At 33.4% G+C, this 25,566-nt stretch overlaps 1 protein-coding gene across 1 annotated transcript; it reads right to left on the minus strand.

The window, feature by feature from the left end:
- Positions 1–3,455: 3,455 nt before the first annotated feature.
- Positions 3,456–23,715, minus strand: LOC124362414. The gene is made up of 3 exons (XM_046816887.1): positions 23,560–23,715; positions 7,920–8,087; positions 3,456–3,830 (listed from the first exon to the last, which is right to left on the minus strand). The coding sequence occupies exons 1-3, from the start codon at positions 23,621–23,623 to the stop codon at positions 3,625–3,627; spliced, it is 438 nt and encodes a 145-aa protein (XP_046672843.1). The 5' UTR covers positions 23,624–23,715; the 3' UTR covers positions 3,456–3,624.
- Positions 23,716–25,566: the final 1,851 nt, after the last annotated feature.

Genomic DNA, 25,566 nt, shown 5'->3' on the forward strand with positions numbered 1-25,566 from the left:
CTAAATATTTATGTATTTTTTCCTCATCGTGACAACAAGGCAAACTCAACTATGGCACGGGTATATCTTAGACCGAAAGAAAATAGCAAGAAACGTAATTAGGCTCTTTTTGTCAGAAGTAGGTTTTTCAGCTCTACGTGTTTACATATATATTCCATTTATCAGAACAACATGGCATATTCTACTATCTTAGATTGGAAGTCAACGCTTTTTTACAGGAGTAGGATTTCTACATCAACACACATTCACACACCCATATGCTTTATATATACTTGATGGAGTTAAAGCAAACTCAAATTGACACCGTAAATACATTAGACTAGAAATGAATTCAAACACCCAGAAGTAGTCACTTTTTGACCGAGATAGGCTTCTCAATCCTAAGTAGGTAAACATCTATGTCACTGTTAATATATTAAACCAGAAGTAGATCACAGGAGCTGGAACTACGTGGTTTTCAACTAAAGTAGGTTTTTGAGACGTATGTATAAATGTTTCTAATCGGAATAACAAGAAAACATCAGCACAAATCGGAAATATAATTCTTTTGAACCAGAAATGCACCTATAATCGCACAAAGTGATATAAGAGTTAGTCCCTCAACCTCAGATCGTCTAACCATGAACGGTGAAATAATATGTACCTGATCCTACTTACGTTTGAAAAATATCATAGATGACCATTATTACATAATAAGTGCTTTGACTAATTAGACTACAGTCTTTGGTTTTTAAAATTGCGGGCGAAGACGCGGGTAACATCTAGTACAACATATTTCATAGTGACTTGGTGAAGACCTTTATCAAACACTGATATGGCTAATTTAATGACCACAAACCTGAATGTACCTTGTGGCAAGACTTTTAGACATGCAAATTTTGTTTAAAACGTCATTTCTGCAGGAATGAGCGAGCTCTATTGTATTTACTAAATTAAAAAAAAAAAATAGAACACATACTTTATAGATATAAATAAATGTTTTACTATGACAATCTGGTTGTAGGGTATATTTTTATTAATGTGATTTCTTTTATTCCAATTTCAAAGCGAAGTTGATATAACACACTCATTTTCAGTTGAAATAATCTTAATTGTAAATAATGTTTTTTTTTAGGTTTCCGTATTTAGATTCCGACTGTAGAGGAGGATGACTGAAGCTGGTATGAAAGCAAGTAACAATACAAGTCTATTCTGCAACATGATGGAACAATTAGTCCAATCCACTTGGGAGATTGTTGTCAACAAGCCAGCATGATCTCAATCTCTCAATTTGTTCTGCATCAACAGCCGAGCCAAGGTCTTCCAGTTTGTCTCAAACAAAGTCACTTGTCAAAAAAAGATCAAGTGTACTGCTAACATTGAATGCCTAGCCTAGTGTATTAAAATAGTAATACAGCAAAACCAGAAAATAAAATAAAAAAACGAAAGCTCATTAAAGTCAAGATTTAAACATTGCTATAAACAGTATTGCTATTAGCAGCTACTGTCTTCGGTAATAGGAGGTCTAACGCTTTGGAATACTGAATATAATTTTTTCTAATGTATACTGGCTCCAACATTGTACATTTGGGATACAAACAGCCTCGCTGCCCGATTATATTGATACTTGGATATATTCACAGCATGGAAAGCATTAACGCAGGCACTCCCACTTGCCACAGTTATTGTCTTTGTACTGACCATATCGGATTGAAATGAGGCATCACTCATAAGATAGAACAACTGTTCCAAAGTCCTATATAACGCATTTCAACATGATGTAGACAATATAACCTCTATCCGAAATTATTGTAAATGCTTAATCCAAGTTTTGTAGCTGATTAAAAAGACAAGGGTAATAAAATATATTATCACAAGAGTTTCATATAGAATAGTATGAGATAGGACTGGCAATTAACACCTTCACTGTGACACAAATCATGTACAGACTTATGGAGATCCGGGACAATACAAATATGCATCATCTGCAGTCAATATGTTAATTGGATATCAAAACCTATTATTTCGACTACAGACACATTAAATTGTTTATGCCACTAAAGAAAGAATAACCAAAATCCTCATTAGTCAAAAAAACTATTAAAATAAAAATGAGCAAAATTTTAAATATGAATCTGTAGTCTAAACTTTACTGAGTCACTGTAGGTCTAATTCCAAAATATATCTAATCACAAGGTAAACACTAATCCAATATGGAAGACGCATGTTTCTGAACTGGTTGTGACTACCGTCTAGACCACTAGATTATACCAATAGTAGCATATAAGGTTTAATTTCTCCGTTACTAAATTTAAATCTTGGTAAAATAAAAATGGGAAGTTCAAGGAAGAATACTGAAGCCATATAAAGTTTACGTATTATCAAAAGTTAATTTTAGATACCTATTTCTAAAATAAAACTAGAAGGACTGAGAAGTCTCCAGCATATAAGATACTAAATCCGTTACTAAATTTAAATCTTGGTAAAATAAAAATGAGAAGTTCAAGGAAGAATACTGAAGCCATATAAAGTTTACGTATTATCAAAAGTTAATTTTAGATACCTATTTCTAAAATAAAACTAGAAGGACTGAGAAGTCTCCAGCATATAAGATACTAAATCCGTTACTAAATTTAAATCTTGGTAAAATAAAAATGAGAAGTTCAAGGAAGAATACTGAAGCCATATAAAGTTTACGTATTATCATAGGTTAATTTTAGATGCCTATTTCTGAAAAAAATTGAAGGATTGAGAAGTCTCCAGCATGTAGGATACATTTGGAAATAACCTTTAAAATATTCCTTCTAACAAAAGGGAAGAAAAGGTTAAATTAAGATCAGCACAACTTTATTATTGTAGCAAGTCAAAGAGTGGTAGTATTGTTTTGTGCTCTTCTTACTTCATGTTATTTATTCAACCATTTTCTAATCTTTCAAAAATTTACTCTCTTATAGATTGGTTACCATGTATACAAAAATCTACTAGCTTAACTGTCTGGAATCTTAAATTTTCCATACGTTATTGTTATAAATATTTTTCTCTATAAACTATGAAAAGCAAATTGTAAGGGATCAAATTTATCAATGTGTTAGACCATTAATAAAATTAGTCATTACATTACTGTGATAAACCATGTATGTCAATAATCAAAATAGGCATATTATAAGCATAGTTTAATTTCATGATGACTCACCTCATCTTTCCAATCAGGTTTTAAACTGTATAGCAATTACATGAGCATTAAAGATTATTTAAAAATATCTATTTATATTGACGTTATAACCTAGCCACTGAAGTAAGTACATGTTAGGCGGAAGTAAATTATCCTCCCCTTGGGGCATGGGAATCATTTTACCAATGTAGCCCAATATGACTACATTTTTTTGCACAATAATTGGGATAAGCTACTGTATTTGATAGTATATGCCTCTTCTTCCTCTTATCATTATCAGCATATAATGTACAATAACAACAAATTACAAAAAGACATCGTTTTAATTGAAAACAACTAAAGTACAACAACGATAAATAATAATACATTCAAAGACGTACAACTAATTTACAAGAGATGAAGGTACTGAAGGAGAGAAGGCGAATGAAGGGAAGTGTGTGGTGTGACAGAGAGAGAAAATGTGGCAGAAGATGCTATAACGCGTGTCTGGCGAGGGCGAGGCAGAGCCCCCCGACGAGAGTGAAGGCGACAGTGGACAGTCCTGGGGCAGAGTTACACAGGTCAGAGGTACACGAGCAGACCTCTTGTCGACCGCCGAACCCGGACCTCTGGTAGCAGCGGCCCTTGTAGTTGGACTCGTCCCATCCGCAGCCACGGATCACTCTAGTGTCCGGCTGCACTGCAATAGTTACACAGTTGTTAATCACCAAGATTTGGGCAACTCTGTGTTATTTGACAATGTATGAATGGGTGAAACAGAGATAATATGATTTGAAACCTACGTACGATCGATCACCACCAATGGTCGATGTTTCTTACAAAAACAGGATCACTAGTGATGACCCATCCAAGCAGCATCTTAAGATATTCGCCTTAAACGTTATACTGTACCATTAGCAAGTAACAGATGACTAAGTTCAGTAAAAAATAACTTATAGCAATAATATTACAAGTAAAGTTAACAAATTATACCAAATTTGACATGGCAACGCAGCATAAGTTTTTGTATGATTACAATTTTGATTTGTAATACTAGTTGCACAAACTACAACTAACGAAATTTTAAAACATTTTTTTTACATACTGCAGTGAAAAAATACAGTGCAAAAATACTACATGTGCAGTTTTATACTGGTTTTTTTTTTTAATAATTATATAAAGTTTTGATTATCCTTTTAAGTTTAAAACTACCCGTTCCTGAAGTACTATTTCAAATCACTTCTCTCGCAGATACCTTTTTAATGGGTGTTCGCTGCTATGAATAAAAGAAAATGTTAATGATGCGTTGTTGAATAATTGGTGTGTTTCCAAACTCATGTCACACCGGGTTGGCGTATTGGGATTGCTTTACTTTGTTATCGTACTACTGTGTGAAAAATTACTTATTGCGGTAGTAATCGTAGTAACACCCAACCCAAAGAAAGTAAAATATGCGTCAATCCAAACCTCTACAACATTTTTTTTAGCGGGTTTTCTTAATTTCATGAATTGTCATACAGAAACGTACTCACGACCGTATTCTCTGCCGAGATCGAGTTCATATTTGTCAGTCTCCGACAAAAACTGTTTTGTAAATTCTTTACCCGGAAAAGTGATTTTATTGCTCTCTTTACTGCGAGTCCATACTGCGTGATGTTGAGTACTGTCACTAGCCAGTACGCACTGACGTGTCTGCCACAGTCAACGTGTTAAAGAGACAAAATACAACATTTATAACTTTTCAATACAGCTGTTTTAGTTGTTACGATTGGATTTCGAACATGTACCAGGATCATACTCAATAATGATCGAGCTATCTTCTCGTCTGTGAACGCTGTTGCGTTCTACTCCAAAAGGAGCGCTAATCACGGCACCTCATTTTTAATTACTCTAAAAGTCAAAGTATCGGTTTAGATTAATAAATGAATCAATGATACTACTAACAATGGTTTACGTTCTTTGCAGTTTTCAACGATTTATTGACATTGTCAATATTTCAATAATAATTTACATTTTTGTGTAATGTATTGTAAACCATGCATTTATGTTTCCAAATTATTTACAGAGTTGTTTTATCTCATTTACAATATTTATACTTTGTGGCAATTATTAAGTTTAAAATTAAAACAATTGACAATTTTGTTAAAAATTGAATAAAAACGGTCCGAAAAAATTACATGGTTTAACACGAGGATAATATTAGATTGCTTTGAATTTTATGCCATGTGATCGGTGACGAAAATCAGGACCGCCCATTTCCGTTGAGCTAAGGATAGTACCATAACGCGAGAATGCGTGATAATCAAATTTACGAACCGACTTTTTACATGGGCCCTCTCTATATTTTTACTCCTTACTCTATGACGTGCACCTGTTCCTCAGTCCAAAAACACTCAATACCTAATGTGGCCTATTTTACTCTATTGAGCCAATTTCAGTGACACTGATATCTACAATTTTGATCTAAACCGATAACGTATGAGCACGCTTTAAAGTACAAACAAACCCTGCCATGTTTCATATTATAATTGATTAACCCCTGGTAATTTTATTATCTTGATGCTATTTCAAATACAGGAAGGTATATTTCATTTAGAACTTGTAGTGACTCTCTTATTTGAGAATCCTCTGCAATCTCGTCGTCTCTAGGCAGTGACACAAATTGTTATTTGTAATCTCATCTTTTATGACATTCAGCTAGGTTGAATAACAGATTTTGTGATTTGCTGAAGATGGCGAATATTTTATTAACTAAAACACCGGGTCGCGTCGCTCTCATAATCTCATTCAAGGTGAACTAGTATACAAACTTGTTACTGGACCAAACTATCACGTAACCCAAATAACTAGTCTGAGAGCTACGTTGAGACCAATCAGTTAATTACTAAGTGCAACATAATCGTCTGCGCTTGCTCAGATCTAAATTTTTAAAAATAAACGTTATCAAGTATATATATATATATATATATATATATATATATATATATATATTATATATATATATATACATATAATTTCAATAAACATTGAATCGCAAAAAGTACTTGCTCCGCCGGGAGTCGAACCCGGATCTCTCACTTGCCGGGTGAATGTGCTACCATTACACAAGTAAACAAGTACCGTAAACAAGTGCAGTAAGGAATGTAACGTCACTAGAGCAAGATGTCACATACTATATATATATATATATATATATATATATATATATATATATATATATATATAATTATTTTGTATTAGGTTTTTTCTTTCACATATGTGTTTAAATAATAATTATATATATATAGAGTATGTGACATCTTGCTCTAGTGACGATACATTCCTTACTGCACTTCCTCCAAGTGACATATTTAAAATATTACCCTTCACGTTCATGTCATTCGTAAATGATAAGACTAGTTTAACTCATCTCATCTACATTTGAAAAGGAAATGGCTCTACAACAATTGTGGAAATAACCGCATTACTCATTCTAATACTCTCATGGCCAACCGAAAGATACAGGTACACAGAAATGGTTAGTATTGGAAACCTTAAAAAAATCACATTTCAATTCAGGTAGTTTGCAAAAAATTCTAAAATTGCATTAGGAATATTAAACAATATTCAGGTCAATATTGAGATACTGTCATTTCAGCATAAGACACATTTAATACAATGTAAAACTTTTCTAGACACTATTATTTTGGTGAATAAAGGTAAATTTCAAAGAAATATATTCCAAATTTGATTGGTCTGCAATCAAATAACCAAGTAATTGACCACTAACGTATTTGATACTGCTGAATCCTATCTCAGTCAGGGTTCATGACAGCCTTATGACGAATAATGGAGTACCCGACGGTTCTCTGGAACTTTAGTGATATAACGTGTACTAATTTCTGAACCAATTCAGATTAAGAAGGCTTTAGTCCTTAAAGTCACGATAAGTAGAATATAAATAAGTATATCCTATCTCAGTCAGGGTTCATGATAGCCTTATGACGAATAATGGAGTACCCGACGGTTCTTTGGAACTTTAGTGATATAACGTGTATTAATTTCTGAATCTATTCAAATTAAGAAGGCTTTAGTCCTTAAAGTCACGATAAGTAGAATATAAATAAGTATATTCTGAAACCGGATTAAATCCACATATTTGTACAACATTTTAAAACACAAGAATTGTATTTTATTGGGATACGTTCACATAAATAACTCACGTATTAACTTCACTAATATAATACCTTTTTAATGTTTCAAACTCCTTTAGATTTTGAATTAATAAGGTCCGTTTTTGCCAAAATCATCGTAGGATATGAAATGCATACGCTTAGTCAGAACAGGGTTTCAAGAATCTGCGTTATTGTGATCAATGTAAAAATCATTTATGAACTAGTTTTACGTTTCACTTAATTATTTATATTTAAATTTGGGGGATACCTACGGCCATTGACTTCAAAGACGAATGATTTTCCTACATGACGCGCTTTATATTTTCCAGATTAACTTAAATACTATCTTGTAAAAATTTTACACTAACCTTGTTTTTGAATTAATTAACTGACATTTTGGAAAAAGCTCAATGGATATTCATAGGCTAGGTATTAATAAGAGTTTAAGGATCTGCATAGTTAGAATTCCGATCAGTGTCAAATCACGAACTACAAACTACACGTAGCTTTAAATGTCGCCTATATCTCTATTCTCAGATTCTGATCTTACTTCCATTAGGATTTTGCCAGATCACAAATCCCCCTGAAGGAATCCTTTTCTCCACTTCTAACTAGATATGTTACATGATACCTACGGCCATTGACTTCAAACTCGATGGTCTGAGTGATCTTCCTGCACATAGTGTGTTTGATCTTGTCTGTGTCCTTCTTGGTGCAGTCCATCTCCAGCTCCGGGGGCGGTTTCTCATGAGCACACCGGGTGTCATTGTAGCTGTTACAGTCGAAGCATTTGATAGCTTCACCTGAACATAAAACAGTAACTTTTTAGTGATTTTCAGAAATATCTCAACAGTTTATATACTGTTCAGTTCTATAGCTGTTACAGTTTTGTTTTGAAAAGTTAATAGTTCATATTATTTTACGTTTGTTTATAAAAGATTAATAAATAACTATAGGAGTTTATACCACATATGTACACACACATAGGAATCCATACAAGAAGAAGAACATACACCCATACAATTTTGATAACTTACAATAAACATATATAAATTAATAGATTTTAAAACTAAGAAAAACTAGCAACCTATTTTAGAGTTAAAATTAACATAAAACAAATTATCATACATATAAGATAGAAATACATAAACTATTGTAAAATTGAATCATCAGATAAAATAAAGTAATTTCTTTAGACCAAATACCACAGAATACATTAAATCTTAATATCAAGGAGATTGTTATGCAAAGTAAGTTTACAACACATGGAGTTATAAAGTGAATTTAGATCAGCTGGTGACTTTACAATAATGGAAATTTATTCTTTTGAAAGATGGCTTAAGAGGAGACTGAGAAGAAGCTTTACTCATCAAAGTTAATCAACATTTGAGTTATTAAATACAGTAATACTTTTTATTGTTTGTATTAAATTGGTGAATCTCGATTTTTGAATCCAAAGAACAGAAAAGACATTTACTAGATGATGAACACTTGAATATTGGATGGCAACCAGAACTCTCAGATCTGCAAGGATTACTACTACCAGTATTAAATCTACACTAAACCGACAAGGATGATTGGAAGATGAACAAGTGTCAATGGAACATACAAAGTAAAACTGGATTTGAACTCAAGTAAGATCTACCCAATTTAAGATTCCAAATCTTTCAACATTCAAACCTATTTTTGTATACATTCAAACCTAACATGCACCAAAACATTTTATATGTTGGATATACTTTTTGTATGTGACCATGGCAGTATATAATTCACGAAACCCTGTATGTGACAAATAAACTCAATAACAATTGTAAATCAGACGTTTATTTATTTATATCAATAGCTAGTTAAGCAAGGGCGAAGAACGGGTTGATAAATAAATAAAGCAAAAGATAATTTTAATATAGCTAAATTGAATATACACATCGCAATTTAAAATAAAAGTTTTCAAAATAAGTTGCAAATAAATATACCATTCACTGATCAAAAACACTCCAACACGGCAAAGGAAAGATAACGAGATGTTCTAAGGTTATCTAAATTATTGTGTTGTAAATTACTGTTATTTGATGAGTGTGGCATATGACATAATTTCTCGTTAACACTATACATCTAAAATAGTTTTCTATTTCGTATATTATGATCATAAATTTATATAATGATAAAGCTCTCTTTCAATTTTTAGCACTGCTCTTGTTTTTTAGGACAAAAGAAAGTTATTTGCTCATAGTAAAGCTGTTTTTTTAAAAATATACAGATATGATTTCTTGATGAAGCACTATATCGTTGATTCTTTGATATTTTTTATATTGTGATGCTGGCACTATTCATGTTGTACGCTCGTGATTCTATAGTATTACTGCTGTTGATTTGAAAAGTATTAATTGTTGATATATACTTCATAGGATAATTAAGTTTGGTTTAGTTATTTTACTAATTGATCTTTAGTTTTATGGTATATCAAAAATTATTGTGGTTTATTAAACTGCTAAACACCTTTAGCTCTTTGTTATTTGTTGGCATGGATTGTTATATAATCTATACATAAAAAGCAAAGCCGCCACACAATCAGAAAGTTGAAATTTGGAACACGTGAGCCTCGTGACTTAAACAGAAAAAATAAAACATTTTCATAAATATCAAACATGTATAGGGGTTGAAATGAGCTTGCAACCCCTAGAAAAACTGTATTTTGTTTTCCAACTTCTCAATGAAATTTTACACACACGAGTCTCATGCTCTAAATAAAAACACCTATAAAATATTTTTCATAGGGATGTCCATAAGAGAAGGATGAAATGGGATTGAAAACCCTAGAAGAACTATTTTTTTTTCTAACTTTCCTTTGCCCTAGAAAGATAAAATTCGACACATAGTTACGTGTCTCATGAATTATAAAGAAAGAAAGCATTTCCATAAAGATAAACCACCTATAAGGTTTGAAATGGAGTTACAGCCTCTATAAGAGCAATATTCTTGTTTATAATCATCCCAATGATCTAAAACTATGAACCTTGAAATACACTCATGCCATATTTTCAAGCGAAAATATAACACTTTTTATGAAGATGACCTGGGCTTAAGAGGTTCAAATACGTTTGCATCCCGTATAAGAATTATATCTTTGTTTATCAAATTTTCGACGACCTAGATGGTTGAAATCTGAAACACACGTGCCTTATGCTCTCAAAAAATATGCATTGCATATCAACCATCCAGATAGTTTTAAATGGGTCGCAGCTCCTAGACCTAGAGGAACGATATTTTGATTTTAAACTTCACTATAGCCTACAACAATGAAATGTGAAATCAATTCAGTGAAGTGAATTGAATACATTCATAAACAGATGGAGGATTTTAGCTACGCGCATGTAACCCAAATACTACTCTTTCAACAAATAATCGCTATCTGTGTTGCGGGTTGCGTTTACGTGCTTGCCGCTGATATGAAGGTGCAATAATTACTTTAACGTCAGCGTCAGTTTAAACTCACGATTTGCCGATTACTATCGACAAATAAGTTATTTTCTAAAACACGTTAAACGACACTATAACAATTACATAACACCCGGGTTATGGCCTTTTATTGCTAGTATTTGGATTTATTTAATTATTTATTTTCAGTGAATTCAATAATAAGGTTGGTTATAAGGTTGGAAATATAATTTTCTAATAACAAATAGTCCTCTTCTGGGCCAATATCACTGCTGGCTGTATCCGAACCATCTCCAACGGATGTAATAAAGGATTCTATAATATTGTCAATCTGAGGTTCTACAACTGCACAGTCCTTTTCGATTTCCTCCACGTGCTTGCACTTTACTGGCCACACTTCTGCGTCCATATTTGATATCTTATCTTCGCAGAGAGCTTTAGCTTGTAACATAGTACAAGATATATTCCTCTTGGCTATATAACCATTGACTTCGGCCCAAATTAACTCAATGGGATTAATGTTTGGGTGGTAGGGCGGAAGTCGTAAGATGTCATGACCCTCCAGCTGAACAGTTTCGCCCAAGGCGTACATGTCTTGGTTTATATAGCTGCACAAGTTTGTACATTTAAGGTAAAAAATATCATCGCTGAATGGTATTCCACTTTTTGAAAGCCACACATTCCTATCTTGCTTCCTACTTTATGAGTAGGAGCCTTTACAATTTTTTTGTTGTGGTAGGGTCCGTTATCGGACGACCAGTACTGAATTTTGGGTCCATTCACGTTGTCGAGGTAGTCTCCACTGAGGTTGCTTGCTTCCAATAGGTCAAATCATTAGGCACGACCCTTTCTCTCCACCCGCATGCACCTTTGGACATCGGCTCGTGTAACGCTCTATTTGAGCCATCCGATAAAGTTTGGTTAGATACATGAGATGATAGTAAGATTCATGTAAATAAATTATTGGACGTCCATGCTCCCTGTAATGTTTCAATGACCTCAAATATATTATCATTTTTTCTAGGATTTCTGGTTTTTCAATTAATTATTTCCTACTTTTTGGTGTCCGCCAAGTAAGCTCCAGATCCTTTAATACTTACCTCCAACTTTTCTCACAGTCCTGGAAGTTTATTGTTTCTCTTACCACCTCCCTCAATAGTTTTGCAGTCGGTATTTGATGTTCTTCAATGTTAAAATTTTGTACTAGTCTTTTCACTTCACATTTATCGAAGCGATCTAAATGAGTAACTGTTCTACATGTCGGCTTATGTTTGGTGTAGTAAAACTTACCTCACACCGAAAACTAACCTTCAATTTTTTAAGCTCACTGTTTATTTGAGTCACAATTCACTCTGATACATTAGTTGCAGCAGCAGTACTTTGACGTCCCTTCGACAACGGAATAATAACAGTGTGACGGTCTGCAGCTTCCTTCATAAATTTATAAACATTACTCACGTTTCGCGGTCCCGACTATGTATTATTCTACATTTGACTTTCGACTTTAATTCATCAAACATTAGCAGTAAAAAACACAAGCAACTACCACACTCAGCACTGTCACAAAACAGACCGATTTTATCGAGTATGATGAGCTATTTGTCTCAGTACGATTCCGAGAAAGGAAGATGTCGCGATGAGTCATAGGAAATACCATAGGAAAATGAGGGCCGGTAAATCCCTCGATCTGTAGTTGTATAGTAGATTTAAAACTTTTAAATCAATTGGGTCAATTTTAATATTTTTGTGTACTTTCGATTTTACAATATTGACAATACAATTTATACAACTAACTCTATCTTAAATCACGTACATTGATAGGGATTTTTAGGTAATTCAACACCAAATTTAGTAAATCATATTTCAGTTTTTGGGTTCTAGTAGGAGTTACTTCGTGATTTGTGAAAACAATCTCGTATGATGGACATCAATTTAGTGGTTACAATTTTCAAGATAAGGCGATATTAAATATTAGTATTATACCTTTGAGATCCTCAACAGTGCATTGCAAAAATCTTTATTTTAGGTTATATTCACATTAAGAAGAGATTAGATAGCGCTTATCAAAATGCAATGTAAATCTTCCGCATTCTCAAAAATACAACCTTGGTATTTATACTTTTGCACTTACACATTAGAATAACAAGGTGTAAATAACTTCATTCCATTTGAATAGTAGTATACTAATTTGTCTAAAATATTCGTTTTTTTTGCGGTTTCACTATATTTATTTTTTGTGTAAGAGAACTCCTGTTGTCAACGATCTTTAAATTTGTTCTTTAACATATTTTATTCAAAACTTGATACAATCTCCTCGTCGTAAATTTTCTTTTACTTTGAATGTCTAATTATAGCGATTGTTTCTCTATAATTTGTTGGTAAAAGTCCCCAAGAACACTCTATATAAATATATTTTGCATTGGTGTAAGTCTATAAAATCTTGTACTTTCCTGAGTGTTGAGGTAAATCTTAAAGATTTATAGGTGTGAACAGGAAATATACGTGGTTGGCAAATAACCTATGGATTCTGGTTCGCCGCTAATAAACTCTTTGCTGTGAGATAATATCCACCTCATAAATTCCAATAGCGTCATCTTCCAATCGATATCGATCTCGAGTAGTTCCCCTCCAGAGCTCAGAGTTGACCTTGTACACTCCACTCCACTTCGGTGATACTTTTCTAGTTTTTTGTGGGTGCAACCTTGCAGCCCGTACTACAGCTTTGTTCCAACACTGTACATTGTTATTAAAAATGACATGGCATTTTATCTTTATTAGATACAAAGTCAATCAGTCACACGAAAAATGTCATGGAACTAAAAAGACACAGAATCGTAGACTTGACTCAATGACTTGGAAATCCTGTGTGCCTAGATGGATACGGAAACTGAGACTTATAAATGATCAGAAACTTAGAAAGGTCGAAGTTTAGGAATTTTTAGCATTTTGGCCTTCCTGAAGTCTTACAACTAATAACTCTTCCAGCAGGCCATCTACAGCATCGTTGAGAACAATATGAAATTGATTGTGCCAACATTCATTAGATTGAATGACAATTACAATTCATTCTATTATTAATCCAATGTTATGTGTACCTCAGTTTTAATTAATCCCTCATCTGTGCTTTTTTTAGGATTTAAAATAGTGAGGTTTAAATAAAAATCTTTAAAACTATTTTGGGAAATATTGAACTGATTACAATTTGATTACATTTAATCGATTAGTCTATGTTCTGAATTTCTAGACGTTGGATTGTTCTTGTACGGGTTAAAGTGTATGGAAAACATTTTTTACGAGACAAGAAGCACGTTTATAACTACCATGCCCTTGGATAAAAACACAACTCGATATGTAAATCCTTGAGATATTTAGTAGCAGTACTTGGTAACTTCAGGAAGGTCTTACTTGACCGTAGTACGATAAATATATGAACACTCATAAAACGTATATTGGATATAGCATGCATGTCTTGTGTTCAAGAAACTGCCAAAGAGAAAAAAACTTGTAATAGATTGTAATTTTGAAATAAAATCTTCTTCTTATTTTGTATTATCAATCCAGTCGCAGAGACCTTGGAATTATATGAGCGTTTGATAACATACAGTTGCTATAACGTATTGTAAAAGTGGATCATAAATAAGAAGTATTCTGTAAATTAAAATATATTCGTATATACGTAACACATTCAAATATAGACGAGTTTGAAGAGAGTGTTACCTAAACACGGAGAAATGAGGAATACATTTCTGATTCTAATGACGATAGCTAACTTCAATGATATTATCAACAGATTTGTATTGCACTGGTAAAAGGGTTATGGAAAATACATTTTTTGTACATTTGTTTATTTAGACAAAAGGGCCTTAATACAGATAAGTATCCCTTCTCTGTGACTAAATGCAGTGGCATATCCAGAGATGAGCGGCGAAACCAACCCTTTACATTAAAAGTTTAGGGGATAAATTCATCACATCTTTTTTATATATTACGTATTTAATACACTCGGAAATAGACCCAAACATTAAGAACAGAACACATTTGGCCATGTGGTGGTCTTACGTGTATATTTCCTATAGTGCAAAATTATGAACATATACGAGTGTGAGTACATTCAGTTTTAAAATAGTTGTTTACATGTGATTAAATGCGTATGACGTATAGAGTTAAGATAATAATATAATCGGCCTCTAAAGTACTTGTAGGTTAGTCTCATTCTTGCCATATTCAAACAATAACAACATTGAACAGTCTACTAAACACAAAAACATATCTCTTAAAATTGTCGCAAGAATGCATTCAAACGGTTTTTGAAATAGGATTAATAATAGGTTAACAAAATATTTTGAAACAATACGGTATATATTTTACTCTACTTCAAGCCATAAGTCGCTCTTTGATCGTCTCTGACGTGAATAAGAGACATATAAAAATGCGAAATGATTCGTTGATAAGAATCCCGTATTTTCTTGGTTTCAATAAAAAGTAGAATTCATGTGCCGAAAAATCTGAAAAGCAACCAGGACGATTTACAACAATTGTGTGATCTCTATTAATGTAGTAAACAAGCCTGTTTAAACTTATAAATATGTAACAGGTAGACTTGACGGTCACGTGTTCGTATAACATTAAAACGACATAAGTGTCGTAATTTGCAGTAGTAATAATAATAATCTCTCTGATATACTTACTGTAAGTATGAATAAACAACTCGTAGGTTATCCACGTGGAGATAAGTGTCCTCGTAAACTCTTCAATCCCAAACAAACAATGTTATGGAGTGCAATGAGGATGTCGAGTGTACTGCACTTGATTAGTGTAGTATTAATAACAGTAGAGCGAATTATTGAAGAGATACTGAGATACTGGATTATAGTTGTTGTGTGGAACCACTTTACTAAAGCTCTCGATTTAAGATCAGCTGTTGACTGAATCCTGGCTCTCCACATTGTTGCGAAATATTTCAAGAATTTGATAATTTCAGTAAAGTTTCGAAGCGGTGTGGACGGGAAATCTTAGATGTTGGTTACTCTAGGGATGAAATCTTATTTCACCGTGAAGTGTTACTGAACATGGACTTAATGTTAAGTGTTACAAATGTGGATTATGTTTGTTGTATCATTCCGGGAATAAAATTATACTTCATAGTATTTTATACTAAAAATTGGATTAAAACAGAAATAAGAAATGGCCAGTCCAAGATCTCTGAGATTACCTGTTCGAAAATAACTCTATAGAATTTTAAAAAACAGTTAGGGGGAAAATTGTTTGTATAAAGTTTCTTTTGTACGATAACAGGACTTTTTCGAACATTGGACTGCTAAGCGAAACAATTACAGTAACATACTTTCAGGATTTCAGACATTAGCCATCGTTACAGGTTATAAAATGTATAGCACAACGTTTCGAGGATTGGAATCTATCCTCTTCGTCAGGTGGGGGAGCAATAAAAAAAAAAAAAAAAAACAAAAAAAAAACAGAAAGAAGTAAAGAGGGGAAAGAAAAGGGTTAAAACATACAGTGCAGTCTCTATAATCCGGCCGTGCACTAATACGGCACGTCCAGTAATCCGGCACTGTGCGAGCGATGACGGGTCGGGTCAATGCCCTTCGGTTCATTACACACAGCCAGATTAGGCATACTGTACTGTTTGTTTAATACGTTTTATTGTGTATTTAGTTATTTTCCAATTGTACTTTTACGTTCTACTAATGTTAAACTATACTTTAACTAGTTTCTAATAAATTTCAATGTACATTTGTATGTTTTTCGTACGTTTTTACCCGTACATCCATTAATCCGGCAATTTCGGTAATCCGACACTACCAATCCCGATATACTGCCGGATTAGCGAGATTGCACTGTACTCAAAAGGGTTCAAAGGTCTTCAAACATTTCTAGATCAGGAACAACAGGTATTTCAACAGATTGGGACCAGGCAGGATGTTTAAAAGTAGCGACGACCTGTGAGTGCCATTGGCAGACATAGGTTTGTGGAGTTTTTTATTTGAGTGATGCACGCTGAGGACTGATTCTTGGGGTACTCCATTATTTATTTATCCATTATTCGTATTTTCAAAGGAACTACGTTACACTATGTCCAAAGGTGGTCTCTTGTCAGATTAACTGTGTTCTGCAGTACTAGTAATAAAGCTAAACCGAAAGAATGCCCTTAGAATTATAATATTTTTGCATGGAAATAAACGAAGTTACCTATAGAGAGATACATTTTCATCGCTGTTTCATCTGTAATCCTTTATAAGCATTCGTAGATATAAGAAATGTTCTAAGGTTATTTTTCTTATCAGATTGATTCTGAAGTTCTATTGTTTAATTAAAAAATTTATATCCTGTTGTAGAGACCCATATTAAGTAAACAGGTATTAAATTGAAACAGCCAGAGCAAGAAATGCACATCCTTTTATAAATATGAGGGAGCTATATCATGATTGGCTGAAACTGGACCAATCAGTGATCAATGTAATTTCTGTTTGTGTGCTGATAGTCATATTCTGTCTTGTTTGTTGCTTACTCTGTTGATTATTTCTAAGGTTTCTCTTTTAGACTCCAGACAGGTCGATGGGGACGTTATTCCTCTCTTTAGGCGGTTTCTGGGAAATAATCCCAGTGGCTGCAGGACAGATAGTGCTCCTAGCTCACAAGGACCTTTTGTGCAGTAGGGCAGTTTAAGAAGACCCTACTTCTCGAATATTTACTTGGACAGAGGATTTCAATAAAGATTGTGATCATCTGGGATTAGCAGTCGTTGGGTCAGTTATGTTATAGTAGTGATGTTTGTAAAAACGGGTCGTTCAACAGTGCCCTAGGTCTGTGTAGTTGCCAGGGTGGGGCACTCTTCCAGAAAAACCCAATCCTTGATGTGGTCCCACTCAGACTGTTCAGCTGCTGAGTAGAGCCGACACGCCTGGTCCTTGATGTAGTTGTGGATCGATGGTAGATCCATGGTACGAAGGATCACTGTGTTTCTGACATACCATCACGATCCAGTCAGGAAACGCATTGTGGAGTTTTGAAACGCTTCAAGCTTTTTCCTGGTCGAGGCAGATCTTGTAGAATACCAGGCAGACACGACGTAGGTAAGGACTTGGACGAATGATAGTCCTACACAACAGAAGCTTAATATTCTCCGAGAGGGGAGAGGTAGGCTTTGTCAGCGAGGAAAGATCTGTGCAGGAGGCTTTCCCCAGGTTGATACGGGTGACAGCGGCCGGTGAGGTAGCCAGGGTGCGGTGTAACACTATTCCCGAATATTTGGTTCTAGTGGTTCACTATAGCCTCTCGCCCTGGAGATGAAGATTCTCGCCCTGGAGATGAAGATTTTCACGAAGGACTGGTCCCCTCTTCTTCCTAGTGGTTCTAGGTTCACATTTGGCAATGCTTAACATTATGCTCTACTTCTTGAGCCATGATTCTAGGAGTTCGAGTTGTTGCATAGGCATGCAAGATTGGTTTCTCTTATTATCCTGGAATGATAAATGGAATATTTGCAAGTAATTTCACATCTTAGTGCGTGTTTCGTTTTAACTGTGTTGTTATATGCCTGTATTTTATACGTGGTGTTACAATAATTTATAGTAGCAACTATTTGAAATTTCGTACACTCGTGTATGAAGAGAACATTCCAATGATTCCTATATGTTTTATAGGAGATGTGCATACTCAGCTCTGTTAGCTGACAAACTTTTAAGGTCTCAAACTTGGTATCGATTCCATAAAAACAAAACAAGTTATTACGTGAGAAATTAAAAACACTTAACTAAAACAAAAACATTAGCGCAATATTGTTATCATAAAAATAATAACAATAATCTTTTACATTGTATTGTATTGCAATAAATTGTCAACAATTTTACGGAATCAGTTAATTAATTATAACGAATAATTAATTACTTGTAAGTTTTGACATTAAACAGCTTCTATAAAAAATGTAATTTCCCGAAACAGTTAAGGTAATTAACAAAATAAAATTTCAAATAAGTAATTGGCTGAAATATGCTTTCAACTGACAATTTTTGTAACTTTTGGCGCCAAACTTAAATACGAATGATCTTTACAAGATAGCAGTGGAAGGAGTGCAGAAAATGCCCAAGTTATATGGGTTCGCTACGTAGTTAATGGGTACTGACACCCAAGTAACAACAGATAAAACAGAGAAGACGTAATATAAAATCGAAAAAATACAAGAACTGTTTGAACTCCGTACAGAACACGGGTTTGATGTGTGAACATAGAATTTTATTGTTAACTAATTACGATATTTAAAAAATTAAATTGTTGGCATTAAGACATTTTATTAATTTAATGAATATGAAATTATTATTATTATGTGACGCATGTTATGCAATGTTAACATTGTTTCGGGCAATAAAAGGCATATTGTATTTTATTCGTACACTTTGGAGAAAAGGCACAATTACACAGACCGGCAGTCTAAGATTTGCTGCTGCGGTTCCAACTGTCTGGCGTCTGCATAGAAATTAATTTGATTGCCGTTGTCAATCGCCGATTACAATATAAGTTCAGACTCGTATCGACTACTATCTGAGCTTGGCAATGCACGCAGAATGTACATTATCTACGCATAGAATATTCTTAAAAACTTAAAAGGGTATGGAACAGACATAATTACAATTAGGAGTTACAAGTTTCGTTATGTCTCTTATTCTTCTAAACGAAACGGTTAAGTTACATCGTTTAAAAATGCGTGAATGTTTGGGTTTGTAGTATGGAGCTATGGGACCAAAAGGATATTTATAACTATTTCGTCACTAGTGGGAAAATTGGCTTTTTCTAATTCGAGTTGTGTTTAAAGTGAGAGTCGGCCGACGAGCATTTGAAAAATACATTTCCCCGTGTTTTTTTTAATACTATTTTCTCTATACTACATCATAAAATAAGGACTGTGATTATCAATATTACACAATTTATTTCGTTCAAAACACATTGGGACGCAAAGACGGTATTTTCTAATGATATTGGAATGTTTAAATGAGTATTGTCGTCAATGACTGTAAAACTCCTGTTTGAATGTGTTTTTATTCTTTACAAATATTGCCAGGAAACTACTGTTGTCTTGTACACTATCTAAACTTAAAGTGGACTGAGTTAATTAGCACATACGGATAGCTTATCGGTTTGCCACATGATGTAAGGTTTCTATTTTTTGTTCAGACAGTATTTTTCATCCTACTACTGAACGCAATAATAATGTAAATGTCATCTTTAATGTAACAGTTCCAAATTCATAAACAGGTTTATGTTCATACCTGTTTACAGCTTTCTCGTATATGATAAAATAAGCTGTGTTGTATTCTTATGACACTATAAATGATAAAGATAAATATTTCATATTAGAATTGCAACGTAGATATTTTAATATGTAGTACAATTTTCGAGAAATCGATAGAGGAATCTTTCCTAAGAAATAAACTGGTCGCAGCCGCGTTAGTAGTGGGGATTGAAATTTGAGGATATAAAATGGGTTTAAGGGGACACGTTGGGTCAAATTATTTTGATTTCGATTACTAGAATCTCTTTTTCAATTTATACAAAGTTTATTTCAATTGGTTACTTACATCTTATTCAAGTATATACATTTGTAATGGTCTGCATTTTTTAATTTTCTTTTATTTTCTCAGATTACAATTTTTAGCTTGTTACATTGAAAACCAACCGACATTGATAGTAATATCAGCATCAGAATATGGCATAAAGATGCTAAAATTACCATTCTCAGTAAAAAATTCTGGTTTTAAGGGTTTAGAGACATTGTTTTAACTTTAATAATTTTCGAATCTGACGGTTGTTAAATGCATAAAGCTAATAAAAATGCACTCTAAAAATAAACCACCGTTTTATATTTTTAACCCTTTTGAAACCCTCCTATCCCCTCCCCCAAAACATCAGGCTGATCTCTTGGGTACATTATTCTATAGATTTTACGAAAAAAACCGATTCTGTGCTTCTACAATGGAAAATTGGCTCTTAGCTCCGGGGCTATTATGTCCTTTAAAGCTGTTTAAATAAACTGTTCGAGAAAATCAGTGGCGTGAATACAATTTATATTCTGGGGGATCCGTTAGGAGGCCTGGGGTATGGAATAGCCTCCAGTAAAAAGCGGCATCCGAGGGCACTCCTCGGGAAAAATAGCCTTTATAGTTCACTAAGAATAGCCATTTTAGCTCTTTAACAGGCTGATAATGTATTGTCAAAACAGCTATTATAATTATATTAGAATTACATTTTTATGATCTGACAATTATATGATTTATAGAAGATTTGTGTAATAAGTTCAGTAGGCCAACTTAATTATTTCTATATAATAAAATTTATGAAAACATTCTACACATTTTCAGTATTTTCTTTCATATATTGATTATCTGTTTTACTTGTAAATCTTATTCAAACTAATAAGATGAAGATTATAAATTCTTTGTTTTCTGAAGGAGCCCAGAAATTGGGTCCCCGATGTTAAGTGACGTTTTTGTCAAACTAATAGGCCTATAAATTTCCGAACTAATCACTGTTTTCTTAATTTAATTTGATCTTATCTATATGCAAAGGAGAAGCCAAACAACATCACTTATTGACTAATCACGAAAACTCCCTAACTGAAGAACGGATTTACATGGACGCGTATGTACTCTTAGAGGCTCGCTAAGAAACGGGTTTAAAAGATTTTGTGGTCTAATCACAGAAAAACCGCGAAAACGCGAATTTTTATCACATTGAGACGTGTAAAAATATACAATAGAAAGAATGAGAAAATAAGTAAATCCTACATTTACGTTTTTAAAGATGTTTTTCATACCTCCATAATCAATCGTGAGAACTCGCGTAATACCGCGATCCCCATTCATTACAACATAAAATCTGCACCTGACTTTTACATTAAACTGATATGGCTTCATAACAATGAAACGCGCAGTTAAATGCACAATTAACGTATAATGCAATAGCTTTCGCTGTTGGGAACAAATATATTGACGCTTCATACATAAATCTTAGTTTACCTGTTGTGAATTGGTATTCACTAAGAAAGTCTCAAGAGTTTTTCAACATAATTTGTGTTTATTACATTTAATTTTAATTTGGCTTTAAGTGTTTTAAATGAGTCATTTTAAGCATATTTTTATCCGAAAAGGACATGTATCCGTCATAGATTGCTCAAGAGTCAGTTCACCCCATAGCCTTGTCATGCTCCAGCCGTAGAGAAAACAGAGCAATATTGTTTAATAGGAACGATCACTTTTTAAAAGCTCCAATAAATAAAAAAGTCTACAAATAATTACAGAAACATTTAAAATCTCGAATGAAGAGATTTTTATGACCATTTATGCAATTAATATTGGACAATTTGAAAACTGTATTTATAGGTAACAACATTTGATTTCACTTTACAATTGAAGTTTCTTAAATTATTTAAACATTCACGCCTACAAGAAACTATACTATAATGACCCCCTCTACCCCCTTGTCGCCACTGAAGAGAATGGTCTGTCAAGTACCTGTTTCAAGATGTTTGTTAAGTTTTTGTCAGCAGTCTACGCTAAAACAGAACCACAGCTAGCAAAAAGTCCGTGTTTAAGCGCTATTTAGCTGATAAAATTCTGAGAACTCATTCCACAGGTGGGTGTGCTCCAAGTTGATGCTATCGAACATGGCGTCAGTGAGGAGGGGCAGTGTTGCCATGGTAACAGACCTAATATGCCCTAACCGTTCCTTTGTCCCTCACACAGCCTGTTGCTTCTCGGTTGATCTGAAGAAAGAACATAGACAAAACTTTACAACATTTACTCTAATAAAAAACATATGATTTTATCACATAGCAAATGTTTCAATTGTCATAAGTAGCCTACCTCTAAAGTTTCTGGGATTTCTGACATATTTCGTACTATTTTATTGAACAGCTCCAACGATTTCAGTAACAATTTAACTATTTTAGGTTGGTGTGAAGATTACTTAAATCTAAAGGGAGACTAAAGTAGGTCCTTAGCTTTCCAGTTAACACACTTTGATGTAAAACATTATGGCATTTTATTGTAGTTGATTAAAATCCGAATAAAAACAAACCCGGACAGAAAAAGGTTTGTGTACGAAACTTGAAATTTGTAAAGTGTAACGATTAAATCAAGTCCATATGTACTACATTTATAATGGATTTTTTACTTTAAATTTATTTTGAGAACGTAGAATGGAATTCGTATGTTTTACAATTTTAACGTGATTTCAGTGGAATAGCCAAACTTTTATAAATTCAGTTAGGCAAGCCGTAGAGAAAAATTTGTTTAATTTAGGCTATAGTGTAAGAGTATTTAGATTCAATAAATATCAAAGTAACTTGGAAGAAACGAATACATAATTTTAATTTCATCAAATCAGCCACTCTTTTGCAAGAGTTGATTAATGAACTTTATCATTTTCCGTCATGAACCTTATCCCCCTAATAGAATTATAAATGCATTTAGATCTATTCATAAAAATCAAACAATAACAGCGATTTTTAATGCAAGTAAACTGATGATAAGTAATAAATAATGAATTAATTTATATGTTGTATTCCATTATAATGATATATGTTTGTTTAAAGTAGCTATATAATTTAAAAAGTGAAGGAAATTCTTACAGACCATTACAAAAACAATTATTGTTTATTGCTTACTAATCAATAAGAGGATAAAAACATCGTAGGAGATATAACATCTAAATTGATGTTAATATTCTTCAACAAATAGCATAGTAAAATTATTCGACCAAATCAGTTATACATTTTTGCAAACATAAAATAGTGCTCAAAGATAACTGAATGCTATGGAAACTGACCTGTATGGACGAATATGAGAGCGAGAAGCGCGCCTAAGGCAGAGGCTGTAAGAAGAGCGGCCATGTCGAGGTTTAGGTGCTGAGTGACGCGAGACTGGCAGCATTGCAGTTATCTGCCGCGGCGCGCGCCACTATACATACACTGATAACACAGGACAGATCGCTGTCAGTGTCAACACTACTGCAGTACGGTAGTCGAGGTGCAAACATTGTGCCTAGGTCATGCATGACACACCCCGATGAGTTTAGCTGAAGATGGGATCTTCGTTTTGTTGAAAAAGCTAAAATACTATAAATGTTCAGAAACTAGAAACATTTTGTTCATTTACAATCTTCAGAACACATTTATAGTTGCCCATTTAAAAAGGTGTAAAACTTAAATGAAAATGCGAGCATCTGAAATAATATTACACTTCTAGGCCTATCACATACTCATTATGAAATGGAAAAAATGGCTTCGTAGATAATACAAGCTCAGCCCAAGAATACAATGGAATTTCAAGAATAAAAGATAATGATCGATTTACAGCGATAACAAAATATTAAATTTTAGAAGACTTATTGTTGTGAAGAATAGGTTTTACTTACTTCACACCAATCAAAACCAATCAGTAGTTTATTATAAACACACCCTATATTACTTTATCCGGTATTACAAAAACATTAGGAATAAATTTATATTATTTTTTCACGTTTTGGTTATGTTTACATAGTACAGAGCCGTGCTGTATGTTGTAGCTACATATATTTACTTATTTATATTTGTTAAACTATTAGACTTAGATATTATAAAATTGTGTGTTTTTTCTGAGGGTTAAATTTAAAATGTTTGATAGTTAATAAGAGAATAGTGAATTCAACAAGAATGTTCTTCACTTTTGCATTTAATTTATAATTTTGTTTACTTTCGTTCGTATATTATGTTTTTTTATTATATAAGTTTTGATTTGTAATAAGCTAATATATGTAATTTTTAGAGTATATTTAATACTTTACTTTAGTGATTAAAACAATACAACAATAAATCAGACCCCTATGAATTTTATATATATTGGATTTTTTAATTTGTATCCCATATAGATGTTTCACTAATAATTGTTGCATAAAATTCGAAAAAGTGCATAGGAATTATAATTATAATGATTTAAAAAGTCATCTGGCTCGTAAATTATTCCAAAATCACAAATTTGTTCTTGGCCAGGTTTTTTTGTGATATACCCATATATGCGTCGGTCTAAGACGTTTGTCACTAGTGTACTACACAACACTGAAAAGGATATAAAGATGAATAAAATCCACCTTCAGCCGTAATGATTAATTTTGTAACCAAACTTTGAACTAAGCAAAAATTAAATTTCAAAACTTTTTACGTTGATATCCGCTAGTTAGGCTGGAATGTGATATTTTAGTTTTAAAGAGGTTAGTTACAGCCAAATAGAAAGGTTACGTATAAACTTGAGAAGCATAGAGCAACATAAATCTCTCAGTTTAAGTAGGAGAAGAGTGCACATGGTATTTAAGTACGGGATCTATTTATTATACCGGATAAGATTACAGTGGCTAACCATTAAAACGGAAGTGGTGTGCCATCTCTTATTAGTAGAGAAGTTTAATTACAGTTATTGTCTTCAGATTAATTTGTGCGGGAGATGTGAGCCAACTTGCATCGTTATAAGTACACAACCCAGATTTTCTAGAAATCGATCAAGGAATTCTCCCCTAGAAAATCGATCTTAAGTCGACTAGTTTCGGTGCGGTTGGAATTGGGAGAGTATCGAAGGTTTAACAACATCAAGAGATATATGTTTTAAGGTAAACGGACTCTAGGTCCAAGTCATAAAACTGCCGGAAGCATTTCTTACGTACTTCTTAAGGGGTGGACAGTAAGTCCACGGTCCCGGCCTGGGACCCACTGTCCGACTCACGGGTTTCTTTTGACGAGGGGTTGACAAGGGATCGTCGTACTCACACTGCAGCACTTGAATGGATGTTTCGAGATCTAAACTC

This window comes from Homalodisca vitripennis, chromosome 5 (assembly GCF_021130785.1).
Source record: "Homalodisca vitripennis isolate AUS2020 chromosome 5, UT_GWSS_2.1, whole genome shotgun sequence".
Taxonomy (NCBI): Eukaryota; Metazoa; Arthropoda; class Insecta; order Hemiptera; family Cicadellidae; genus Homalodisca; species Homalodisca vitripennis.

Bases quoted from the DNA above. Each gene is read 5' to 3' on its own strand.
- LOC124362414 (XM_046816887.1), bottom strand. From the start codon at position 23,623: ATGGCCGCTCTTCTTACAGCCTCTGCCTTAGGCGCGCTTCTCGCTCTC. The intron at 8,088-23,559 runs GTCAGTTTCCAT...TTTTATGTTCAG, and splicing joins TCTCATATTCGTCCATACAG to GTGAAGCTATCAAATGCTTC. The intron at 3,831-7,919 runs GTAGGTATCATG...TAACTATTGCAG, and splicing joins CGAGTTTGAAGTCAATGGCC to TGCAGCCGGACACTAGAGTG.